Here is a 19,031-nt window from a genome sequence, read left to right as displayed (position 1 = left end):
AGCTCTCACCAGCTGCCCCGTGACGTCCAGGTTGAGGCTGCCAGCCTTCTGCAGCAGCAGGAGTGCAGAGTCAAACAGGGGCTGGGAGAGGCCCACGGTGGCCATGGTGCCTTGGGTGCCCACGTGCCGCGGCAGCACGAAGCGAGAGGCCTCGGTGGGCAGGACAATGGGCTTGCCCAGCAGGAAGAGAAGAGCCTGCGGCGGGGGGTGTGTGTGGGTGACGGGGGGCAGCCCGGTGGCACACAGAGCCTGGCCCCGCGCCCCGCCGGGGCCACATGCCCGCACACACCTGCACCTGTGTGCCCACTCTCTGCCAGATGCATCCCAGAGCCTGGCCCGTGACTGCCCCGCTCCTGAGGAGTTTCTTGGGACACCAAGGACCGCCCATCCTGACAGGAGGCACTTACACTGATGTCCAGGGAAATGTAGTCGCTGGTGACGGTCACACCCACCATGGAGTAGCGAATCTGCGACTCGGGGCCCACAGGGTTGAGGCCTGAGGAAGCCAGGATGGAGAAGAGAAGACGGCTGTGTAGCACACCCGCCTCGTCTATCTGGGCCTCCATGGTCTGAGGCGCCTGGCAGTCAGGGCCAGGCCGAGAGGCAGGATGGCGGGCATGGCCTCCTAGTGAGCTCCTGGGAGCGGCAACGTGTACACAACCAGGGCTCTGCGACACGCAGCCTGCTGGCTCTAGAGCGGACACCATGCTAACTGTGTGGTTTCTGCTTTCCCAACTGGGGGAAGACTAGTGACCCAACTGAGAAGGGAGGACAAGGTCAGTGCAGGCACAAATACCCCTGATAAAGGCAAGAGGGGACCACAGAAAAAGAAGAGAGCTCGCGCTTAGGTAGCGTGGTTAGATTCAGAGAGATAAGTGACTCCACACAGCAAGTGAGAAACAGAGCCGGAAGTCAAACGCACATCCTTCAACTCCAAGTCTAGTCTCCTTGGCCTTGGCGTCTCCTGTTAAGGGAATCGGGGGTTTGGGCCGTGGTTGGATGTGTGAGGAGAAGAGGACCAGGGCAAGCCGGCTCACAGGGGGATGCGAGCACCAGGTCAGATTTCAGCCTCTGATTTCCCACCTACGGATGGGAGTAACGATGCCGCCTTGCAGGACTGTTGCTCAAAGTTTGCACAAGACAGCCAGCGCTGCCTCAGCATAAGCATACTCACCAAAAACCCACTATGGGTACACACGGACCCTGCCCGAGTCCCTTCGGGCTGAACCTTGCCTGCGGTGCCCTGCCCCCACCTGCCCCCACACCTGTCCCTGTCCTCGGGAGGGCTAGATACAGGCCCCACTCAGAGGGTGGCGGCCAACAGTCAGCAGCTCCAGACATCACAACGTCAATGACACACCACCGAGTCTCCAGCAAGCCGTCAGAGAGAAGGAGCAGCCTCAGGACAGATGTGAAGAATGCGGCAAGAGCTGGGTGTCGGGTGAGGGGGCTGCCAAGCTCACCGGAAAGCCGCTACCCCCCAAAATCAAGAGATCTCTGTGATTGTTTAAGGATGGGTGGGTAGTCGTCACTGCAGTTCTTAAAGACGGATACATATTGCTTTAGAAAAGGAAGTCTCTCATAGCTGCCAGTTCCACATTGGAAGACACACTGAGGGTGCCTGGCTTGGCGGCCGCTACAGCCACAGTCCCAGGACGTGACCCATGTAGGTGGCTGCCGTGGACACACACCCGGTTCCTTGCCCATCGGGAAGGTCATGGCTAAGCTCTCCTCCGTCCCTAGAGCTCCCGCAGGACTGGGCTGGCCCCAGCAGGGACCCACGCCTGAGCTCCTCCCTTCCCCATCTCCCTGCTTGGGCCACTGGCCCTGAAATCCTGCCCTCTGGGTCTGCTTCTGGGGGACTAGCCTAAGGCAACAGCTACCCCTATCAGTGTCCCGCACCCCCACACCCTGGGCCAGGAGGACCTCGGGCAACTCGGAGTTGGAAACCATCTGGGGGAAGATGAGGAGGAGGGGAGGCCTTGGATCTGGCCCTGCCTGGGTGGTAGGTACCCCTGAGGAGGGAACCAGAGGCAGGGAGTCTTTGGAGCAGAAGAGCTTGGGTTCTAGCAAGGACATGCTGAGGCAGAGGAGCCTGTGGGACTTCCAGGAGGAGGTGTCCAGGAGGAAATGGAATCTAAGGGCCTGAACCTTGGGGTAAGGCCCTCAACCCTGAGTGTGGCGGTTGGGAGACAGAGGAAGAGAGTCCAACAGAGAAGGCCTGAGATGTGAGAGCATCCAGTTGTAGGATGACTGGACTGTGGGCTCCCAAGACCGCATAAGACTACAAGGGCCATGGGGTCCTGAGGCCTTCAGGCAAGGGAGAGACTTGCAAACGTCCTGCCACACACACAGCAGCCAGGGCAAGAGCCCAGAACTGCTCAGTCCTCAGGGATGGGTGCTTCCTGCAGACATGCCCGCAGCAGCACGCCGAGTCCAAATGGCCTGCCAGGGTCCCTGGGTCTCCCAGCCCCTCACTACTGCTCACCGCCTTCTGTCCTAAGGCAGTGCACAACCTGGCACACAAGGTGCCGAAGATGCACAGGAGGACAATACAGAGCCCTCTGGGTCACTCATTCCCCCTCCCAGAGCGGCCTCAAGACCCCATTTGTCACCTGTTCCTCCCAAACCCAGGCTCGGAGCCCTGGCCTCATTCGGTAAACCCAGCTTGCATCCTCAGCTCAGTGCTGCGCTCAGCACTTCAGAGAACTGTGTTTCATTCCACAGCCACTCTTCTGTCATGATCCTCATTCCACAGAGGAGGCAACTGAGGCCCGGAAAGGTTAAGTGGCACAGCCTGGGACACTCAGCCAGTAGGCCCCTGTCAGGCTCCAGAGCAAGCATCTCCTGGACCGAACAGAGTGTAGCCCCCTGTACTGAGCTAACAGGTCCCTTAAAGCAACTTCCTTCTTCACAAGTTACTTGCAAAGAAGGCTTTTCATCACTCTTGAGAATCAAATGGCTCTATCTCTGTGAAAGCCCCAGGGATGTGGGTGGCTGAGTGTCCTGATACTGCCTCCCAACAAATGTGCGACCAGCCCAGTGAGAAGAGCGCATCTTGTGGCCATAAAAGATCTCTAAAGCCCAGGCGTGAGCACCGAGCCCTGAGTACGGGACAGACCTCACTGATGACAGCCCTGCCTGTGCCTGTCCCAGCACCCTGCCTCTCTGGGATGGCACAGAAAGGTTCCCAAGGGTTCCGTCATGACAGCAACAAGACCCCTTCCCATGGTGAGAAGCTGTAGTCCAAAATCCCCTGATTCTGAAAAGGAGAGTGATCCTAACCCTGAGAGTCAATGGTGGTAAGATTTTCCAGTGTTCAGACTCATAATTTGAAGATCTTGTTTTATTTTGGTTTTTGAATTTTGGGGTCTCAGATATGTAGATTCTGGAATCAAAGACCTGGTTCTGGGATTTGGAGATCCCCAGATTCTATGAGTAACTATGCAGGCTTGGGAGCCCGCGGTCCAGCCATCCTATAACTGGCCTCCTAGGGGTCAACCCTGCTGCAGAGGGGTGTCTTGGAAGGGTCCTGTGGGGCCCTGCCCTGGGATTCCAGGTCTTACCGATCAAAGTGCCCAGGTGGACGTTGAGGCCCTGCACCAGGTTGGAAATGCTCAGGCAGAGCTGTGGCAAGACAGAGACAGAGGCCAGGTCAGGGCGGCCAGCTTGGAGGGAGCCCGGTCCAGAAACCCCCGGTCCACACACCAGGCCTGGATCTCTCCCTCCACCATCCGGCGGGCAGCTCCCACACCCACTCCGGGTGCTGAGGAAGCAGAGGAGAAGCCCAGAGGTGGAGGGGGAAGCGTGGGCTGAGGCGTGGAGGAAAGAGGGGGGCTGTGGAGCCAGAGGTGGGGCCAGAGGGCCAGCTGGTGGGAGGGCTGCCCCGTGGAGGAGGGTGGTGGTCAGAAGCCAGACGAGATTTACATGCCAGGCCCGGAGTTAGCAGCTGTCTGGACTCAGTGGGGTCCGAGTGATGGAGGTGGGCAGAGGAGGGCCTGCAAGGCGGGGCACGTGCAGCCGGGCCAGATGAGGCCAAAGGGCCAGGAGAGGGCCGGGTCCTCCCTTCCTGCTATGCTGCCTGCGGGCCCTTGCCCAGAGGAGGCTGGCTCCAGGGGGACAGGGGCCACAGGGAGAGGACGCGGCTAGACCAACAGGCCAAGCCAGGGACTCTGGGGCAGCCCACAAGCCTCCAAGACCATCTGCGTCACCCTCATCCCGGGCCTGTGTCTCATCTGTAAGACGGGAATGCCGCAGGCCACCTGGGGGGGCAGCACAAAGGGGTGGATTCGGTCTCGCAGCTGCCCCGGCAGTGGGGGTGGAGGGGACAGGGCGGGCGGGAAGAGCGAGCTCCCTGAGCAGTGGGCCACTGGCCGCCGGGTCATCCTCTCTCGCGGGGCAGAGAATGACAAGCGCTCAAGCAACGGCAGCAACAGCAGCACCCACTCCCGGCCGCAGTCCCGAGCCTCCTCAGGCACGGAGGCCTGCAGCCCTACCAGCCCACGTGGGCGGGACGCCCCCCTTAGTCCCACGGGAGGCTGGGGCCAGGGCCAGAGGGGGTGGGCACAGCTGGGAAGGTGGGGCCAGGGCCGCGCACTCCTGCATGAGCTTCGGAGCATGGGCCCCCCGGCTGTCACAGAGGAGACACAGATGCCTCCTCAGCCCCTAGCTCCGCCCTTGCTGGGCCTCCCGTCACTGCCACTGATGGTGGCCCGGGCTCTTCCCTGCCTGCTTGGCGGCTTTGGGGGCATCCCAGGAGGGGCCTTCGAGGCCTGGAAGCCTGCCTTCCTTCCTCCTCCCTGAGAACCCCCAAGCCCCTTACCTTGTTACTCAGGACGGCGTCGATGTGCTTCTGCACCAGGACCAGCAGTGCGCGAGAGGAGCTGAGGGAGAAACACGAAGGCCTGCTGAGCCCCAGCCGCACCCCTGGGTCCCCTCGCACGACACAGCCACACATCTTGGAGGCCAGCGACTCCCACGCAAGGCCTGCCACGTGCCGGCACAAGCGGCATAACTGCGTCCCACAGGAGAAGGTCGCTTGCCTTGGGCTGGGAGGCAGCCGGGACCACAAAGAGGGAGGCCAGGCTCTGGGGAGGTGGGGGCACAGGGGAGGGGGGCTGCAGACGCCAGACTCAGCCATGCCCCCGGCCAGGGGCTTCGGGCTGCTTTGAGCCCAGTGAGCACAGGGCAGGACGGGAGTCCCCCCGCCTCCTACGTAGGCTGCCGTTCTCTGGGACAGCCAGGGGAGTCCCTTTCTGGACCTGGGCCTCTCCCCCCGAACATGGAGAATCAGTCTCCACACGGGTGCTTCCCGACGGTGCTCCAGACGAATCATGGCTTCTTGGTCGACTGAGACGCTGATCCAAGCTGCCGTCCAACCTTGCTGGCCGCCTCCAGGGGCTGGGGTGGCATCTGTGCTTTTAGAGCCATCGACCCCTGGGCTTCCAGTTCTCCCTCCACAAGTTGGGGCAGCCCCTGCCCAGAGGGGCCCTGAGAGGTCACCAGGGGCACGGGACGATCAGGGACACGGTGTGAGGGGACTTATGCGCACACATCCCTCTCTGGGAAAGACAGTGTGTTCTCACAGTGTGTTCTCGTAGGCCCCTGGAATGCTCAGTTCCCTGCCCACATTTGGGAAGGGATAGACATGATATGGGGGTTTACACGCAATAGGATTAGTCAGGTTGCCTGGGTCTGAATCCGGGGACACCACTGTCAACTTGCTGCCTGTGCCTCCATTTGCTGTCCCTGGGAGGACCACTAGAAGACGCAGCAAGGTGGCTGGCAGAAAGGCTCCAGATGGTGTGTGGCACACAGGAGGGGCTGGGGCAGGGGATGTCGTTCTTCAATACAGCGGTGACCGCCCCCGACTCACTGTGGGAGCTTGACCAGTCCCTGCCCCACCCTGTCCTCTTTCTCCTGTCTGCCAGGAAGGGTGGCTCTCTGAGGTCCCAAACAGCCAGTCTGACCCATTCCAAACCCCTGAGTATGCTCATGGTGAGTGGACATTGTCAAGTGGTGACTGAAGACACAAGCTCTGACCGCCGGCTTGCTATGTGACCTCAGGCAGGCCCCTCTGCCTCTCTGAGCCTCAATAGGAATGATCATGGGGGTCTCTAGTCTGCTGTGGCCATGGATGAAGTCCTGAGTGGCCTGAGTATCTGGGATGCCCGTAGCCTCACCCTTGCCAGGCACCCACCTGTCATGGCTGTCAAGCTGGTCCACTCGGCCTAAGAGGGAGGAGCAGGCAGAGACGCTGACCACAGGGGTCCCGATGGAGCCCTGAGCCACACGGGCATCGGCCAGCAGTTCCACAGGCAGCGTCAGCTCCAGGGGCTCCGGGACACTGCAGGGAGGCCAGTCCTGAGCCCCAGCGGCTCTGCCCAGCTGTGAGAGACCCACTCAGCCCCAGCTGGCGTCTGCCCCCACTGGGCACAGGGAGGCCCTCACTCAGAGCAAGATGGCCCCCCAGGGCAGGCCCAGAGCCCCTCAACTCCACTCAGGGTCAGACGTTGCAGCAAGTGGGTGTGAACTCTAGCTCCCAGGGCCCCTCACTGCTGACCCTGGGCTAGCCATCTGCCATGCTGAGACTTGGTGTCCTTCTGTAAAATGGACAGAAGAGGGACCTCTTGCCCAGGGCTGTGGGGAGTGTTCTAGAGGTAATCACATGGGCACACCCAGCTCAGAGCCCGGCCTACGGTCAGCGCTCCCAAAATCAGTGTCAGAACAGAGGAATTAAAGTAAGAAGTGCCTCTGGGTGCCCAGCTAATAGTTTGGAAATGCAGTGTAGTAACATATAATGTGCCCGTGACACAGAAATGATTTTGGTAGGTCCATTTATCAAGAGGCTACCGTGGGCCTTGCCTGTGAGAGGGAGGGCAATGACCATAATCATAGCAATGAGTCCATTCACTGCAACCCTCACAGCCACCTGCAACGGTTCGCCCCATTTACAGATGAGGAAACTGAAGGCTGGAGAAGGGACGTGGCTCTGCCTGGCTGCTCCTCTATGAGCAGGGTTTGGGTTCTCAGAAACTGTCTCTCTCTGGCTCCCCCCACCCACCCCAGGGTGGGACAGAGGGCACCGGACAGGGAGTCGGGCTGGGTGAGCACTGGGGAGAAGTGACAGCCCCCCACCTCACCTCACACCCCATCTCACCCCTGCTCTGCCCCCAGCACGGAGATTCACTCACCGGAAGACCTTGAAAGTAAAATTGGCTGCTGCCAGCAAGCGTATCCCGAAACCAGCAATGAATCTCAGGTGGAGGTGAGGCACGTGGACATTCAGAATCTGGATCCTGCAGGGTCATCGAGATCCCAGGGGCCCCCATTAAACCATGGACTCACCTCGGGAGGTGCTCCCAGACGAGCCTACATTGGTGATGTTACAAAGGACCCTCTGACCCTTGGAGCCACGAAGTGAGGGCGAGGCGGGGAGTTCGCCATCACAAGGGGCATGCAAGCCAAGGGTGGACACCAGCTAGTGGGGAAATGACGCAGAGAGGGCACCACACTGGGAGGATCTGGGGAGAGGACTGTCGGTTTCGACAGTTTCTGACAAGAGCATGCAAAGCTGGAAGGTGGGAACTGCCGACCCTGGGAGTCCACGGGAGGGAGGCATTCTAGTCTCGTCTCCGGCTTGCAGCCCCAGTAATAGAAGGTCCCCTCCATCAACCTGTTCCGACTGCAGAGCGCTCTCCAGCTAGCCTATGAATTCCTTCTTTCCTAAATGAAAGTCATTTTTTCCCCTGTACAGTAGTTGAGGGGGAAATTCAGACCCTGCAGAATGGTGTAAGCCCACCCCACACGCCCTCACTGTTAGCCTGGGTGACGGCTTCCCATGCATCTCCTCTGACACAGGCTGACCTGGCAGCCATCCTGGCTGTGGCCCGTGGCCGTCCACAGCGTTGAGGCATCCTGATGGCTCCCAGTACTCCACCGCCACCACCTTGAACCATGCCGCGAAGGGGACTCCAGCCCACCTGAAGCTTAGCCCCCAGCTCCCACACCCAATGCAGTCTACCCACCCGTTGTTCCCATGGCTTCAAGTTGTACATGTTTTCAAATTCATTGCTATCATTCACAATTTGATAAATTATAGAGCTATATCTTCTCTTGAGATCCCAAAGATCTGGCAACAGGAGCCCACATTCCCTCGTGGATGGCGACAGTTGGCCTATCCCAGCGGTGTCTGGTTGGAGAAGGCCCCACCTACCTATGCCCTGAGTCTCTAAGCATTAACGGGAGTAAACTGGGCCTGACTTGTGTCTAAACTGGAGGACGAAGCTGAGAGTCCTCCAGCCTCAGGGCCCCAGGAGCCCCAGTCTTGACCCCTGAGGCAGAAATCCATTAATTCAGAGGCACCAGGCTCCTGTCCCTTGTCCTAAATCTTCCTGTGACCACTCACCTGGTGGGGGTGCACTCCCCTCTGGCGGAGAGTGCTCATCTGGTGGGTGGGAGCATTCACCCGGTGGGGGAGCATCCATACAGCAGGCAGGAGCACACACCTCGTGGCCGGAGGCGCTCGCCTGGCAGGCAGGAGCACCTTCTCTGGAGGGTGGGAGCACTCACCTGGTAGGCTGAAGCACCTCTCCACTCCGGTCCAGGAAATAAGGGACAGTGACCTGCAGGGCCCGCTGGAGAGGAGCTTTCCCGATTTCAGACACTGTGGGGCCAGGGCAGGGTGAGGTCGGGCTGCCCTCGGAGCCCCGGGCAGCAAGAACACACTGCCTGCCCTCCCCACGCCAGAGGCGAGGCCGACCGGAAGGGGCAGCTTGCACCAAGCACACAGGGAGAGCGGCTGGCTCCCCATGAGCCCCCAGGGGGACATCAGGCACGTCAGACCCTCTGCAGGCCACACCATCCCTCCCTCCCTTGCCCTGCCTCCCCAGATCCTGCCGGTCTGCCCCAATCCTCAGAAGCAGTTGAGTCCTTCGCCCCCTCACAAGGCTCTGACCAGACACCTTCCTCCAGAGCCTTCCCGACTCCCCAGGCAGAAGAGCCATTTCCCAGTCATACTGGGCCAGGAGCGCCCCTGGGAGGGGAGGGGCAGCCTCGCCAGGAGACCGAGGACTAGACAGTCCCTCGGATTTTGGGTGCAAAACCCATCTCTACTCCCCACTGCCTGTGTGACTGCTCTGTGCCTCAGTTTCCCACCTGCACATTTGTAGTGATGTTCATGGCACCTGTCACATAGAGTCACTGTCAAGGCTCAATGGGTAAAAAATGCTGCTACTGTTGCGATTTATTTCTGTAACACCAGTGATACTTTCCTGACAGGCACTGTGCCAACAGCTGTGCTTTTTCTGTTACTGTGCCCAGTTTGAAGAGAGGTGAGGACACCTGGCTAGGGTGGTTGGCTCTGGACTGAGGCACCTGCTTCGAGCCTCTGGTCTTCCACTCTCATCTGTGCTGCTGGGCCCCAGAGGTGCTAATTAAACATGAGCTGAGTTAAAACGAGAAGTAATGGTGCTGGCAGAGAACATCACATTAGGAGTCAAGAGGCTCAGACTCGCTGTGAGAACTTGGGAAGTCCCTGGGCCTTTCTGGGCCTCAGTTTCCCAGACACGGAGCATAAAGAGGGCAGTCTCCATGTTCCTGATACCCCTCTCCAGCCTGGTCATCTGCAGCCGAGCTGGGACACACACCTAGACCTCAGCTCCCTGACTCTGGGCTTGAACTCTGGGCCTTGCAGGGTGGGGTGGGGAGGACACAGTAAGAAGCCACGCAGTTGGGACTTGGGCGTGTGTGTCCAGGTGGGCCTCTGGCTGTATTTTTGCCAAGAATAAGTACAGACAGGCAAGCCAGGGAGGGCCAGAGGAGGCTCGCCCAGGACAGGCAGAGGCAGGAAGGCGGCAACGGGCAGCAGGCTTTGCGCCCCTGCCCACAGGCATCCGTGCGTGGCTGCACAGGACAGTCACGCTCCGGCACGGATCACTGGCTGCCTTCACTGCCCGCCCATCTGCCCGGATACAAGGTCCTGGAAGGCTGTGTGTGTCCTGGGGGTGGAGTAACCCTGCTGCTTCCTGAGCCACTGCCTCACTGCTGCATGGCCTGGGCTTCGGAAAGTCTTTTCTACTGTCTAACCTTGGGACCCTTACGCTGTACTCTGAGCTTGGCCTTGAGGAAATAGGCTTCCCATCTCCCAGCTTTGGTGGGGCCGCAGTCTCCCTGGTGGGCAGCTGGGAACAAATGTCTGGCTGGGTCCTGGACGTTGACATTGTCCCTCCCTGGGCCTTCCTCACTATGCCTTCCAGGGGCTGGGGCAAGACTTGGAAGGATCTAGCAGCAAAGACACAGGACAGAGGCCTCGCTCAGGGGGGGCCCAGAGTGGTTCTCTCACCCTGAGCCCAGCAGGGATCTAACTTTCGGACGTTCCCTGCAGCACTGGGCTAGACATGCCTCTCCCAAGTACACATGTGCAGGCAGACACCACACACACGCATGTGTGCACCCAGGGTGCACAGCCATATCCACACACACACATCCAGGCACTGGCCTGGGCATGGATCCTCCCCAGCACTGAAGTACACACATGGGCACATCTCCATGAAATCTCAAACTCCTACGCAGACACACACATGGACCTTGCAGATGCACGTGAGCAAGGCATGTGTGCACATGTGCTCATTGGCCATATGACATATATGTCCATTGTGCATTTATTGAAGACATCTTTGTTGGTCTTCTCCGCACACCAGGCACCATCTGGGTGCCAGGGACACAGCAACAGATACAAATCTGGGTCCTTTGGGGGCTTTTGAGCTCACAGAGGCACACACACACTCAGGACTGCACACACGTGTACACATGGGCTCGCAGGCACGCACTTGTGGCACACCCCTTACCATAGCCCAGCGCTGCCTGGTTGAGTCTGACCACGGTGCCCGGCATAGAGGCGCTGACCATGGGCAGCAGCAGCACCAACAGCAGGCCCAGCCCACGTGCCCGAGTCATGGCTGTCCTGGTTGCTGACACTGGGATCTGTGGGCCGGGGTGGGGACTGGCGTCAGGGAGCTTGGCCAGAAGGGTCCAGCCCCACCTGGAGGGCACAAGCCCTGGCTGGGCTCTGGCCCTCCCCTAGGCCTGCAGGTGTCCATTTCTGTGTCCCTGTGCTGGGAATGGCCACCTTGACCTCTACTTCCTCATGAGCCATGGGGAGTGACCTGGAAATGACCCCAGGGTCCCGAGGAAAAGCGGTCTTACTGGGCAGTTGGGGCCAGGTGGGGACCAAGCTCTGGCAGAGGTTGGTGAAATTCCCGAATGGGGACACTGAGGGAGTCTCCTGTCCCAGGAAGAGAACTCAGGCCCACCTCCCGATGCCCAGGGCCATGTCACCGGATGCCAGTGAGTGTGACAGCCCAGCCTGGTGTCCCACTGTCTAGACTCAGCCAGGGGAGGACCCAGGGAGGCTCCTGTCCACATCTCCTCCTGTTCCAGGAAGGAACGGCTCAAGGGGGCCTCACACACAGCCCCCCAGCTCCTCTCTGCCAAGCCCAGCTGAGTGGGCAGACCTGAGTCCAACACAGGGAGAGGGAGCCCAGGAGTCAGGGCCACAGTTCAGATGGCTGGCTGCGGCCCAGCAAGGCAGCGCTTGCCCAGAGTTGCACAGCAAGCCAGGGAGGGGTGCATTCTTCTGCAGCAGGTGGCCAGAGGTGGACTCCCCGCTGAACAGACAGAGAAGTCAAAACTCTTCCTAGGAGGAGTGCAGTCCGTCACCCTCCTACCTTAGGCGGCTCCGGAGATGGTGCGTGCTCGGCCCCAGCAGGCTTTCTTCTTCTCCGGATGGGCAGAGGCTGCCTTATGAGGTTTCCAGTGCAGGGCCCACCGGGAAGGGACCTGGGAACAGCAGGTGTCTTGTGGCTGCTCGTGTTTTCCCTGCAAACACGGCCGTTGCCAACGTGTCTTGTCTCACATGTGCGGCAGGGCTGCCACGTCGCCAGGCCTAGCTGCCAATCACTGCAGACCCTGGGGTTTGGTGGCTTTGGCCTCAAGGGCCAGGAGAGCTCGGGAAGGGAGGCTGCACCCAGGAGGGCACCCTCAGCACCCCAGCCATGCCCAGCCAAGGTCCAGGAGGAAGAGATTACCCAAAGGCAGGGGAATGGCTGCAATGACCTTTCAAGCTGTCTCAGAAACATCACCCTCTTGGGAGGGGCCAAAGGTTACCTGAGCCCCAACCCCAGTCACTGACTGAGCCCCAATCCTGGTCACATACTGAGCCCTGATCCTGGTCACATGCTGAGCCCTGACCCAAGTCATGGACCGAGCCCTGATACTGGTCATGCACTGAGCCTTGACCCCAGTCACTGACTGAGCCTAGATCCTAGACACATGCTGAGCCCTGATTCTGGTCACACACTGAACCCTGACTCCAGTCACTGACTGATCCCCAATCCTGGCCACAGGCTGAACCCTGATCCTGGTCACACACTGAACCTTGACTCCAGTCTCTGACTGTGCCCCGATTCTGGTCACACACTGAGTCTTGACCTCAGTCACTGACTGAGCCCTGATCCTGGTCCCATGCTGAGTCCTGATCCTGGTCACACAGTTACCCTTGACCCCAGTCACTGATGGAGCTCTGATCTTGGTCCCATGCTGAATCTTGATCCTGGTCACACACTGAGACTTGGCCCCAGTTACTGACTGAGCCCTGATCCTGGTCACATGCTGAACCCTGATCCTAGTGGCACATTGAGCCTTGACCCCAGTCACCGACTGAACCCCATCCTAGATACTTACTGAGCCCTGATCCTGGCAACACACTGAGCCCTGACCCCAGTCACTGAACCCTGATCCTGATCACACGCTGAGCCCTGACCCAGTCACTGACTGAGCCCCAATTCAGGTCAAAGCCAAGCCCTGATCCTGGTCACACACTGAGCCCTGACCCAAGTCACTGACTGAGCCCCGATCCTGGTCACATGCTGAGCCCTGATCCTGGTCACACACTGAGCACGGACTCTGAAGGGAGCAGACAAGAAAGTGAATGACCCAGCTCTTGCTGCTGAGCTCTCTGGCCACTCTCAAGTGCACGTCCCACTCACAGTGGATTTAGACCATCCTCTCTTCCCACATTACAAACTCCAGGCTCCACCTTGGCTATTTGGGACCCAAGGAACTATGTATGCACAGGGAATTTTTGCATATACAAGTGTGTGTGAGGGCCATGGGTGTGTGTGCATAGTCACAAGTACACAGGTGCAATAGGTTACAATTACTGGTGTCAGAGAAATGTGTGTTTTAATGTGTGAGTGTGGACATGGAATGGCACGTGGTGTGTTGGTTTGGGGGGTTGCATGTCTATTTACATAGACCTAGGTGGGTGCAGAGGCAGGGAGCTCTGTGTGCATGTGTGTGCAGGCTTGGTCTGTGGAGTGTTTGTGGTCTGTGAGTGTGTGGTGTCAGGTGCAAGGGTGTGTGTATAGTATGCTGTTTCCTAGCATTGGGTGTGCATGTTATATGTTTGTGTGTCTGTACATATAGGTGTGCATGGCAAGTGATGGCACAGCTACAGGGAAGGCCCCTCCAGACCTTTGCGTGCCTCACCTGGAGCGCAGGCACAAGGGGCTTCAGAACTTTGTCCCACTCCAGAGCCTTCTGGGGTTCCCACTGACTCCACCAAGCCCAAGTGTCAGGCCCAGAGCCCAGACTCACCCTGTGCTGGATCCCCACATGTGTGCACAGAGATGACAGGAACCGCAGGTACCATCAAGCTCCCTCTAAACAGCCAGTTCACCTGAAGTAGTGCCTCCTTCCAGCCCATGCTCCCCTACCCCTACCCCAGAGGCAAGGAGGAGTGAGAAGAGCCTGCTGCAAGCTCCCTGACATGGACTCCTGGCCTCAGTTTGTCAACCAATGTGTAAGACCAAGAGCCCTCCTGCCCCTCGCCAAGGCAAACAGCAGACTCAGCGGACAGAGGCACAAATATTGACCCAAGCCACCCTTGGTGTTGGCTGTCGGCATGAACACTTCCTTCTCCTCAGTGTTTCCAGCACAGGGGATCTGGGTGACAGCCAGTGATGTGACAGAGGGAGACCCTCCGCAGCCCGTCCCCAGGGCTCAGGGCCTTTCTGCAGCAGCCAGTGTCGCTGGGTGAGTGCCTGCAGCGCGCAAGGGCTCTGCCAGCCACTCTGCCTGCACCCCAGGGCCAGGCGCTGACTGCTCAGCCCTACACCCAGTGCCTGGGCCATACTGGATGCTTAGTAAATGTTGGTTGATACAGACATGAGTGTGTGTGCAACCAAAGGGTCCCAGGACCATCACAGGGGCAGCATGTTGGAGTCTCCTCACTGAGTGTCCCTGAGGGTACTGTATGGGTCTCCCATTGCTGCAGTAACAAATTAACCCAGCTAAATGATTTAAAACACAAGTGTATCCTCCATTCTTGAGGTCAGAAGTCCAGAATGGGTCTCTCTGGGCTAAAATCAAGGAGCTGATGTCAGGGCTGCGTTCCTTTCTAGAGGCTGTGGGAGAGAGGCTGTTCTCTGGCCTTCTCCAGATCCCAGAGGCCGCCTCCTTCCTGGCTCCTGGCCCCTCCCTCCATCTTCAGGCCAACCATATTGGGCGAGTCCTTCTCATGCTACCAGTGCTCTGTCTCTCCACCCACTTACAAGGACCCTACAACGACATTGGGCCCACACGGGTCACTAGGGAATTGTCCCCATCTTACATCAGCTGATCAGCAGCCTGAGTCCCAGCTGCTGGCTCTGTTCCCCTTTCTATGGAACTTAACATGTTCACAGACTCAGGTTTTAGTACGAGCCCTCTTTGGGGGACCCTCATTCCACTTCCCACAGGTCATTAGCCTGCAATTTTGAGCCACAGCCATCAAAATTGTGAGTTCATTTTAGCTTCACTATCCAAATGGTCAGGCTCTCTAAAGGCAGGGCTCACAGAAGAAACCCAGTCAGACATGGTCCACTGTTATGCTTTTAATTTTTTCCCCCAGTAAAAAGCAGAGCTTTGTTAAAACAACAACACATGTAACATTAATTTGTGTTCTACAGGTTGGCCACCACTGAGAAGCTCAGTATGAAAAGACACATTTACACACAAGCTAAGGTGGTGAACACCCAGGAGGGCTCGGGCACAAGGAGAGGTGTGACTCGGCTAGTACAGCCTCAGGTCTCCCTGCCCAGCCCTGCACCCTGGCCTGGCCCTTCCTGTCTTGAGGCTCCATTCCTCTATCTCAGCAGTGGAAAGTTGGGCACAATGCCTCCTCTGGGGGTGGGGGTGGGGGAGGGGCTCCAGGCCAAGTTGGAGACCAGGCGCCTCCTCTAGCACCCTGCTCTGTGAGGTCACAGTGCCCACAGGGCCACCTGACCCAGGCAGAGTCCACATGGCACCTTCCAGGGGACACTTGGAGGCAGCTGCTGGAGCAGCCACTGTCTCCTTGCCCGCTCCCAGAGAGCCCACTCTATAAAAGGGGACCAATGCCGCAGTTCTCACGGAGTACCAGGAACTCAGGCACCCACCCTGAGGATGCCAGGCCCAGGAGGTGAGGTCGCCGGCCCCACCCTTAGCAGTTTACAAAATGAGGTTGTGTTCTCTCCTTGGAGGCGAGCAGGTGCACTTTACTAATGTGGCCATTGAGACCAAAGAGGTTTGATGGTGGCTTCCCCAAAGCCTTGCCTACTGTGTGCCAGGCACGGGGATGGGAAACACCACGCTTCGCCAGCCTTACGGGCTCCCTGCCCTCATGGAGCTCACATCGAGGGAGGAAGACAGACGCCAAGCCAGGCAAAGAGGGCTTCTACCACTCTCATTTGTCAGGAGGCCTCTGGATGCAGGTGACAGAAAGTCTGGCTCACGATGATGCCTGCCTCTGGGCCACCAGAATGGGGATATTTCCCAAGACAGTACACACAACATCCCTTGGGATGAGGGGAGACATATCAGAACTTGAATGCATGTTTGTTTCAGCTCGTTCTCTTTTCACTGATGTTCCCTGGGAATGTATAAGTAAATCTGTACATTTGGGAAGGGTAGATAACCTAGCAGCCCAACTGGGCTTATCATTTCTTAATAAATAAGCATAAACACATCAGGGCATGATAGCAATGTGGGAGGTCTTTTTTCTTAAGAAATAAAAGGGACTTTTTTATCCAGCATGCCAAGAGGTCCCAGGGGATGGGTTGCTCCAGAGGGCACTAGTTCTCGGATCTACCACCCAGGCTCCTGCTGTCACTCTGCTCTTCCTTCTGGCCCCTCCCCTGGTCCCAGGTGACTTCTACCGTTCCAGGTGTCCTGCAGAAACATGGCTACCTAGGACAGAAGAAGAACAGGCTTTGGAAGGAGAGTGGGTCTCATTTTTGCAATGAGATACCTGTCTCCAAGTCCCACACCTCAGAGCCGCGCTTGCCCCTCCCTGCCTCTGCCCTGCAGACTCCCCTTCCCTGGACCAATCACAGCAGGGGGATGGGAGCCTGCAACCAAGACCAGGATGGTCCAAACCACATGGGGAGGGAGTAGACAAAGGGAAAACCAAGCTTCCGCTCTCTCTGGGACAGGAACAACCTCCTGTGAGCGCCACAACCCCTCTCCTCCGTGGGGACCTGGATCTGGGGTCAGCCTGTGGGGTCTGTCCCTGAATCACAGGCTGCGGGGCCCAGGCCAACTTCTCTGCATCTCAGTTTACTGATCTGGAATGTGGCGACACCATGCTCCTTGTAAATTGTAAGATGTGACTGTGACTTTTATCGTCCCCAGGGCTACCCAACGAGGCCGAAACACCTGCAGGACAGCAGGGGACCCTTTCCCAAACATGAGTGAGCAGGGAGGGATCCCTGGGGCCTTTGTGGGCAGCTGAGGGTCCAAGGCTCAAAGATGTCAAACAGGCAACCCAGGGCAACCCCAGCAGGGGTGGACAGCGGGGCAGGGATGCTCGCACCGAGCTCTGGGTGCCCCCCAGCTCCCTGCAAGCACCAGATCCCAGGCTGGCAGTGACATGATGGCCTTGTGCTCTCTGCAGATGACACCTTCCTGCTGCCTCTCCGCATCAATACTCAAGCCCTAGGCCTGACCCAGTGCGTGCTGGGATGCCTGTGTACGTGCACGCTGAAGAGCCGCCTTGGTCCAGCCTTCACCTGGGCTGCCCTGGGAGTGGCTGAGGCTCACAGGACCCCAGGGGTGATGGGAAGCTGCAGGGTGGGGCCCTGGGGTTTGCCCCTCAGGGCACCACTCCTGCCAGGAGCTCTCTGGTGACTGGGGAGAGGAGGTGGCGGGAGGTGTGCTGTTTGGAAGAGCCAGCCTCCACTCCTCCTGTACTCTGCCCAGCCTAGCCACGGCTCTGTCCATCCACCCGTCTGAGTCTTCCCTCAGCTCACCGTGCCTGCCTTGCTAGCACAGCACTCTGCCTGGCCTCTGTCGGACCACCCTTTCGCGCTCCAGCTCTCATCCGTCTCCCCGTTCTCCCATCTCCCAGGCCAGGCTGCCATTCCTGCCTCCTGTCTTCCACTGCCCGCATGTCCATCCTAAACCCCTTGCCTGGCTCCATACTGGGTGTCCAAAGACACACCGGGCAAGGCCCCGTTTGCCAAGTTCCCAGTGTCTGGGACTGGCCATTACAATGTCCCAGCCTCTCTGTGCTCCTGAGCCACTGTCCCGTCTCTACTCACTGCCGGTGGCAAGCCGTGCCCACCAAAGGGCCTGAGCTCGCTGCAGGCTGGTGCTCAGCCAGGGGCTGTCCTGGGCTTCCCCGGCCCAAGGACAGTCAGCAAGTCCTTGCAGTGGGACAAAGTTGAGGGCACAGCGACTCACTGCCTTTCTGTCCCTCCGCAGCCTGGCTCACCTGCATGGCCTACTTCCTGAGGAGCCAGACACAGCACATCCTGTTCAACAACAGCAGGTGAGCAGGAAAGGCGGGGCAGGTGATGGGTCCAGGGCCAGGCAGCAGGGACCACGGCAGCCCCTGCATTGGTCGAGGCTCACCCTGGTAGCCGGAACAGAGGAGCTCCCCGCACCTGGCTTTCATCAGATTCCCCTCCAGAACCCACAGTGGCTCCCTACTGCTGCAGCCCTCAACCCAAAGCCCCCGGGATCCTGCCGGCCCCTCCCGTCCAAGCTGCATCCTGCTGTGGCCCCGTCAGGCCAGCAAGACCAGGTTCTCAGTCCTGGACACACCATTGCTGTTCCCACCTCCACACCTTGGCACAAGCAGTTCTTTCTGCCTGGAGCACCCACCTGCCTGCTCTGGCCCAGGGTTGGCCCCACCACTCATGAGGTCCCCGGTCACAGTGAAAGGCGGACCCCAGCAGGGCCAAGCTGAGGGTTGGGAGCACTGACTCTGGACGTCTTAGGAAGAGGGGACGTTTGAGCTGGGTTCTGAGGGGCACACTCACTGGGGAAGAAGGGAGGAGGAGGAGGAGGGTGGACCTGGCAGGGCCCCGCCCAGCCAGCCTCACCGCTGTGTCCCGGCTTCCAGATGCAAGCTGCTCTGCCAGAAGATTTTGGAGAAGATGGGTGTCCTGGTTCTCTGTGCTTTTGGTGAGTCTCCGGGACCCAGCCCTCGCGGAGATGGAGGCATCCCTAGGCTCTGGCACTGACCACAGGACATTGCGCAAGACACTGCCTCTCTCTGCGACTCAATCTCTCCATCTGTCTCATGGGTGTTGCTGCGGGGGTTGAATGAAATGATGACCAGTGCAAGTTTTGACAGCCAAGAAATGCTTTGAAAACTGTAGAGCTCTCCCCCAGCCGTGTTATGAGCATGGTCACTCCCTCTTTCTGGGTTTCCGTGACTTCTTTCCAGCTACCCCGCCTTCCACATTGTAACTTGGCATTCCCAAGCAAAGGAATCCCCCCTCCACCCAATACGCGGGCCTTGGAGTGGGAGCCGGGGAGGGGGCACTGACTGACTCCCACAGCAGAATGGACAGTGAGGCTTAGGGAGTCTGCGTGCTTTAGCCCAACTACTAAGGCTTTTAAAAAGGGCAATTTTGCCGGGCTCGGTGGCTCAGCCTGTAATCCCGCACTTTGGGAGGCCGAGGTGAGTGAATTGCCTGAACCCGCGGGTTCAAGACCCGCCTGGG

The 19,031-nt window shown here is 58.9% G+C and overlaps 2 protein-coding genes across 2 annotated transcripts in view; one reads left to right on the top strand and one right to left on the bottom strand.

Moving 5' to 3' along the window:
- BPIFB2 (BPI fold containing family B member 2) overlaps nucleotides 1-10,993 on the bottom strand; it is a 14,695-nt gene extending 3,702 nt beyond the window's left edge. Inside the window, exons 1-8 of the mRNA XM_008056316.1 lie at nucleotides 10,848-10,993; nucleotides 8,572-8,665; nucleotides 7,194-7,298; nucleotides 6,200-6,346; nucleotides 4,823-4,883; nucleotides 3,567-3,627; nucleotides 408-496; nucleotides 10-195 (exon numbers count right to left, since the gene is read on the bottom strand). Coding sequence (XP_008054507.1) covers nucleotides 10-195; nucleotides 408-496; nucleotides 3,567-3,627; nucleotides 4,823-4,883; nucleotides 6,200-6,346; nucleotides 7,194-7,298; nucleotides 8,572-8,665; nucleotides 10,848-10,956 — 852 coding nt within the window. The 5' untranslated portion in view covers nucleotides 10,957-10,993. The remainder of the gene's footprint in view (nucleotides 1-9; nucleotides 196-407; nucleotides 497-3,566; nucleotides 3,628-4,822; nucleotides 4,884-6,199; nucleotides 6,347-7,193; nucleotides 7,299-8,571; nucleotides 8,666-10,847) is intronic.
- Nucleotides 10,994-13,963: 2,970 nt separating this feature from the next.
- SUN5 (Sad1 and UNC84 domain containing 5) overlaps nucleotides 13,964-19,031 on the top strand; it is a 36,558-nt gene continuing 31,490 nt past the window's right edge. The window contains 5 exon segments of the mRNA XM_021711489.1: nucleotides 13,964-14,094; nucleotides 16,711-16,769; nucleotides 16,973-17,047; nucleotides 17,782-17,848; nucleotides 18,425-18,486. Coding sequence (XP_021567164.1) covers nucleotides 13,964-14,094; nucleotides 16,711-16,769; nucleotides 16,973-17,047; nucleotides 17,782-17,848; nucleotides 18,425-18,486 — 394 coding nt within the window.

Source organism: Carlito syrichta, unplaced genomic scaffold, assembly GCF_000164805.1.
Source record: "Carlito syrichta isolate Samal-C Ts95f unplaced genomic scaffold, Tarsius_syrichta-2.0.1 Scaffold302319, whole genome shotgun sequence".
NCBI lineage: Eukaryota > Metazoa > Chordata > Mammalia > Primates > Tarsiidae > Carlito > Carlito syrichta.
This window is presented reverse-complemented; position numbering and strand designations above follow the sequence as displayed.